The sequence below is a fragment of the Chaetura pelagica genome, unplaced genomic scaffold (assembly GCF_000747805.2).
Source record: "Chaetura pelagica isolate M959 unplaced genomic scaffold, ChaPel_1.0 scaffold17, whole genome shotgun sequence".
In the NCBI taxonomy this organism is placed as follows: Eukaryota; Metazoa; Chordata; class Aves; order Apodiformes; family Apodidae; genus Chaetura; species Chaetura pelagica.
The window spans coordinates 11,604,039-11,610,851 of NW_009970726.1; the positions used below are offsets into that span (position 1 = coordinate 11,604,039).

The window sequence follows — 6,813 nt, forward strand, 5'->3', positions numbered from 1 at the left end:
TTCTAGAAGAAACTGAATGAGACATTTCTGTAGGTGTTTGCTGACAGCGTAGCATTCTTCACTTGGAATTACAGCTTCTCATATTTTTATCCAAGGAGGGAGTTCTGTTCTTTCCAAAGACTCTGAAGTAGTTTTTCCAAAGCCCATCAGTGATGTTAGCTACAGTGTTTGAAAGACACACTGGAACAAACCTTAGAGCTGCAGTTTGGCTGACAAAGTGGGAACTCCACAGCTCAAAAACTGAAGTTACAAATCATCCTCAAGCACCAGAATCATAGAATCATTTAAGTTGGAAAAGACCTTTAAGATCATTAAGTCCAACTTTGAACTGCCAAATCCACCACTAAACCACATCCCTCAGCATCACATCTACAAGTCTTTTAAATACCTCTATGGACTATGACTCAACCACTTCCCTGGGCAGCCTGCTCCAACAGTCGTAACTTCCCAAAAAGAGTTAACATTAGCTTCCTTTTTAGAACCTCTTCTGTACTATCAATCTTTACCAAGAGAATGCCAGATTTACTGTGGGGGAAAAAAAAAAAGAAAAAAAAAAAAGAGTGTTTCTGCAAAGTTTCAAGAAAACTCAAATTATTTTATTCACAAAAGCAGAAGTCAATAAAAATATAGATATCCTGACCAGTTTTACAGACCATGTTCATTTTTTCTCTCCTTCACTGACAGGCAAAGCATCATGAAAACAAAATAGTAACAAGCATTTACATCACAAACCATTATTAACACAGATTCATGTATATGAGCAAATGTTTTCAAGTTTTTGCATATCATTATAAATACAAAAAAAAACTACAGCTCCAACAAAACATTCCAGGACATTCTCATTTTTCCCTTTTTGTTTCTGTGCTGTACCATTTTTCAGTTGTGAAGAGTATGTGCTGTCCCACTGGCATTTAATTTTTGGTTCAAACTAAAAATTAGCATGAGCTCACTGCACTCCTTAAAGTGTTTTCTTTGCATTCCAAACCCCTTTGTAGACCAAATTAGGATGTTTGTGCTAGATTACTAAAGTGATGCCAAGAAAAAGTCTACATTGCTATTAATAGCACCAGGAAGCTCTTTTTTGTTGTTTTTTTTTTTATATGGAGCACCTCACACAAAAATAACTGAAGATATCCTTGTTCAAATCAAACTTCTGTTAGCTCAGTGTTTGGGCATGAAACTGAAGCCAAATCTTTCCTCTTTTGAAAACAAATTCTCCCTAGAAATCATGAGTGAGTTTTGTGAGATTTATTCAAGTCTGGCTTTTGGGATCACGCTGGAAAACAACTGAGATGAAGGAACAAGGCAAATCTTTCCTGGCTTGCTTTGGTTTGTTTGTTTGGGCTTTTTTTAATCCAACTAGTAGGGCTAAATGCACCCTGGAAAAATTCTCAGCAAGATACACAGGCCAAGTGCTAATTTTATTTTTTTTTATTCCACTTTTATGCCTTTTAACTTTGGAGAGATGAAGCATGTGACCTTTTTCCATCATCAAGATAAACCTTGACAAAAATGTATTTTTTTTAAACAGGTTACAAAATTATAGAACAAAAATTCTTTGAAAATAAAAACCAAACAGAAAATGCTGCCATTTTTCCAAAAGCAAGTACTGAACCAGGAAGACAAAACATTGAAGTACAGAAATTGACTTTAAGATAGGTTGTCTTGCACAGAAAACAAGTCCAAACCCATAATTATTACTGCCATAATTCTGATGATCAAAACCCACAATAGTATTTCAGGATACTTGCATGCAAAGTGCTTCCTGCCTCTGCCTACCTAAACTTTGGGAGCATCACAACTGGGGAAGTTTGCTCTTCTTTCAAAAAAGCAGAAAATCCATTTTCATACATAAACAATTGTTGCTATGCAAGAGCTACAAGAGATCATTTAGACCACGCAGCTCCTCAGGACACAACTAACTATACCTATATTGTTTCTCATACTGTTATCTCCCATTCCTTAAACTATCCAGCAATAGATCACTGAGATGCAGGGACTCTGACTATAGGAAAACAGTTGGCAGTCAGATTGGAGCAAACCCGTTGCCAAAGGAGAGCCCTACCCTCCTCTTACTGCAGTCTGGATGCTGAAGGTGGTGTAAGCTGCTGCAGCACAGCTTTTCAGCTGACTACCTGCAGAATGACATCTAGGCTACAAACCCACTGACTGGGTATGTCAGAATTTCACACCTAACCTACAGAATACACAAAACAAAATGACCGAGTACTACAGACTGAAGAAATCAAGTCAGAGAATGTTCAGCAAACTCACATTCCCTACTGCCATTTTCTGCAACTGTGTGATTCTTGCAATTACATGGCTACACCCACTGCACCTCACACATGCCCCCAGCCTGCCCTCTCCATTGAACTTGCACTCATGGTAACACACAAGAGTGAGCCCTGTCTCCTTTTACAGCAGCAGAAAGTGTACGTTACCAGTCATGATTACTTCGCAAGACTCCCACATCAATCTTCAAAATACAAATATTTAATAGAAAAATTTAAATCTGATTTTACAAAATACAGATACAGCACTACCCAATGTAGCAAAATAATGGAACTGAAAAATTATTTCAAAATATTTAAAGCATTAGGTCCTAAAATAAATAAGGCTACCTAAAAGAAGTCTTCAGGTTTTGCAATTAGGAGGAGGCAGTTCCACTATTACTGATCTCTTTTTCAACTTCTTTACAAGTTCCATAATTTATGTAGAAAAATATACAAGAAAAGAATCTTGGGATAAAGAATAGGTTGGATATCTAACACTTAACATAAATAAAAAGCCTAAAGCAAAACCAAAAAGAAAAGGAACTGGTTTATTTCTGTACATCAAGACTACAAATAGTATTTTAACACTTCATTTATTACCCAAATTAAGAAATTATACATTTCTATATGGTTAATAGTAAACATCTTAAAATCACTCAGTTTCCCCATATTTAAGAGGATATTGCTGTTTACTGCTTATTAAATATGAAATCCAAGTTTCCAGTAACAGCACAATATTTTTTTTGCATAAGAGATGAATACAAATTTGTTTTTAAATTCTGATGATTTAAAATATAAAACTAAAGTTCAGAGGGATGCACTTATGAAGCTTATAGTTTGAACTATAACTTCTTTCTTAAATTGACTGCAGTTTGCATATGAATACCCAACAATGTGCCTACTGCTAGAGGATTGGTTCCTTCCACATAAAAGCCATTTTTTTCCCACCAGATATTAAATTGTATTAAGCAGCATATTCCCACCTACTTTTCTTAGTAGAAATACTGCAGGCAGATGGATATAAAAGCTGTTTAGTCACAAAAAAGAATGAACTTGACTAATGTCTATGGCATAGTTGTGGTATTTAAGATGGAAAGAAATTATAGGGAAAAGGAATGTGAACACCACAGGCTTCAAATATGAAAGATAAAGCCTGGTAACTTTGGTTCAAATATTTTTAATAGTTGTCACATGTTTATTTTTTCCAAAGTGATGACTTGTATGTACTGTGTATGCAATAGGAGTCTGATACATTAAAAAAAATAATCTGTACAGGCACAAAAGACAAACAGAACAGATAAAACATGAATAATCACATCCATTCACAACACCGTTCAAGTGATCATAACGCAACCAAAGGCTGAACTTAAAATAATGCAATTTCTCCAAGGTATTTCAGAAAGCACAAATGGAATATTATAAACGTTTTCTCTCAGTGCCTACCATCTTCAGGGAAGGTAGTACGAAACTAAAATCAGTTCTGCAACAACTATGATTTGTAAACAATTCTACAACGTAAGTAAAGATGTTAGGTTATCAGTAATGAGCATTTTCATCCTCTCGGTTCTGGGATATCTGCAAACATCTGCTCCACTTCCATCTAAAAGATTAATTACAGGATGTTAGCCCTGTCTCATCCCAGTGTGCTGCATGGTACACAACTTTATTGCCAGTTTCTGGAATTATTTATGTTTGAACAGCACAAAGCCAAAGCTTCATCTTTGGTTAATTTCACTGAGATGTCTCTGTTCTTTAAATGTGCTCTTTCTTTGCATAAACACAGAAAACAGCCACACTTCACACGGCATTCATTGTTTTGAATCATAAAGCAGTGTCAATGTAATATTAATTAATGAAATCTAACTAAGAAATTGTGTTCAAAAATGACACCTATTTGAGGGCATTTGATAAGACACAAGAGCTGCAGAAACCTAGACAGAATTCCCTTAAAACTGCTCGGGTAAGGGTGCTGCTTATAGAGTAGGCACTGGTTAGTTCCTCTGCAGATCATCCAAATAAGCATCAGTTCGACTCAGCTTAATTCAAATCCAGCAGCACATTCAATGGCATAAAGGAGCTTGCTTCGCATAAGATTTTCATCATAAAACTCAGGAAGCTTCAGTAAGTTCATGCAGGTACTGGCAGTAGGCAGCCTGTCTAAATCAGATCCTCCATTGTGAATGCAAAACGCAGGATATAACTCCTGAAAAATGCAACAGAAAAAAATACATATAAAAAAAGACATACAAGCCAAAACCCCAAACAGCTGGCACCAAGTTCTAGGAAATAAATCATTAGATTAAAACCTCTCATAATGACACACTCAAATGGCATCTTCTTTCACTCACAGTGGCCCCAAAAGCACTCTTGACTTGTTTGGTGCTTCCCTCCACCTTGCCCCCACCAAGATCCATTACTTTGCAAAACAAAAAGCAATTTATTTGGTTCTAAGGAAAAAATACTCACTTGTTATTGCTCATATGCTCCATTCTGCAAATTTATGCTGGTACAAAAACAGTGAAACATGAAATGGAAAAAATAAAAGAGCAGCATGCAAGAAATTTGTTGTTGTCTTTGGGAGAAACAACTGGGATTCACAACTTCAGAAGCTCCTTAAAAAGCCTCCTAAATGCCCATGGACACTGTTTCTTCTGCAGGAACAGGAAAAGGATGGGTTCCTTCTACACTGAAGCTTTCTGACAGAGAAATACATGCTGAACACCAGCAGTGACAGAGGTAAACAGAAAGGGATGTTCTGTTGTGTTTGAATGACATACACCATTTGTTACTGTATAACAACACAGCTTCTCCTGACAATTATACTTTCTAGGTTTGTATTTCCAGGCAGGGAAGACTTTTTTTCTGTATACATAAAAATCCCAACAAAGGCAACTGCACTCAAGCTAATGACGTGCTATGCTGCTTAAAACATCCCTCTGTTAGAGTTTAAAAGTATTCCAATTTATGCAAAAATTTTACACAAGCATTTACCTGTCATGTTATGTTATGAGGAGAAAGAGGATGAATGAGTGACCCAATCTAATAATAAACTTGATAAAGTTATAGTACTAAATCAATTTCTGTGACAACAGCAAAAAAATTCCAAACAAATAAATGCACAATCATCAATGTTTGCTTTCAGTGTTTCCCTTCTAGAGCTTTAGTATCTTAGCATACCCTAGATATATAGATATAGATGTATCACCTTCCTTCTCATCACAATGTACAATGATGTTTTCTTTGATAAAATCAGTTGTCTGGTACAATGCTAAAAGCATTTCTTGCCCTAAAGGTTTTCTGTCTAAACTGATCTTTCAAGAAGCCTACAATTTATGAATTTCAAGACAAACAGTACTAATTAGTTCAGGAGAACTGTTCACGTGTAAGATTAACCAAGTACTTATGCTACCGTGGTCTAGAACTCTGAATCAAGAGCTACTTTATATTGCCCAAATAAAGATCTAACTTCACTTAAAGCTCTTTCTTCACTGAGTGATTATAAAATCACTCAGCTGTTACTGGGATGATACTGATGTGCACAGTGAGTCTTGTAATCATTTGTCAAACCCTGAATAGTCTTTTGATGTGATAACTATTGATGAAGAACAGACTTTCAAGACATTTGGTATGTAATATATAATTGTTTCAATAATATCTGATTTTTTTTCTTCTGAGAAAGAGCATAGTGAAAAATATATTTATTTATTACTTCTAAAGCACTGCTTTTGCTGGCAAGAAAGTATTCATTTTATCAAATGCTTGCCTGAGGTAAAACAGTTCTGATTTTAGAAACGGGAGAAAAAAATCCCAGCCCCAAAGGCAAAAGGTCAATGAGATTCTAAGCTAAATTATTGTTCAAATGGAGGCCTTTAAAATATTTCATGGCTAAAATGCTGCATTTTTTAATGTTCCTTTCAAAATGCTAATTGAATTCCCCTACTTTAGCTTTAAAAATGGAAAAATGAAGTTCTAAATTGAAATGTCATGCCAAGGGCACCATTTGTTGCATAATTAAATACTGTACAGCGGGAAACTGCAATAGTTTGGAAGTGAAAAGTACCATCAATTTATTATGTGACCTGATTGGAACTTAACAATTTTCAACCACATTTTAATGATTCTTTTTGTCCGTAACAATCACATTTATTAAACTTATTAAAATTTAATTAGCTTTAGTAAATGTTATTCTGAGTCTGAATCTGGCAGTAGGAGTTTCAATTTTTAGATGATGCAAAGTCAGGCTGTGCTATCTATAAGATATGAATGTCAAGACATTTCTTTATCTTAAATTAACATACACTAAGTTTAAGAAAACATGAAGGTTCCACAACATAAAGCATACAGAAGGTTTCAGTGAGAACCAGAAATTGTGTTCCCCTCAGGAAAACACACATATTAAATCTGTAAACAAATTCTGAAGACACCTTGTGTTCATGTGTACCACCAATATAAATAGAGTCAGTTATTTGGCTGCAGCTTCGCACTCTTCACCTCCACAGCTCTGAACCCCAAACTGTTACACACTACCAAGTCATTCCTG

At 35.4% G+C, this 6,813-nt stretch overlaps 1 protein-coding gene across 1 annotated transcript in view; it reads right to left on the reverse strand.

Moving 5' to 3' along the window:
* Positions 1 to 3,438: 3,438 nt before the first annotated feature.
* UBE3C (ubiquitin protein ligase E3C) overlaps positions 3,439 to 6,813 on the reverse strand; it is a 69,501-nt gene continuing 66,126 nt past the window's right edge. The window contains exon 23 of the mRNA XM_010007049.1: positions 3,439 to 4,476. Coding sequence (XP_010005351.1) covers positions 4,306 to 4,476 — 171 coding nt within the window. The 3' untranslated portion in view covers positions 3,439 to 4,305. The remainder of the gene's footprint in view (positions 4,477 to 6,813) is intronic.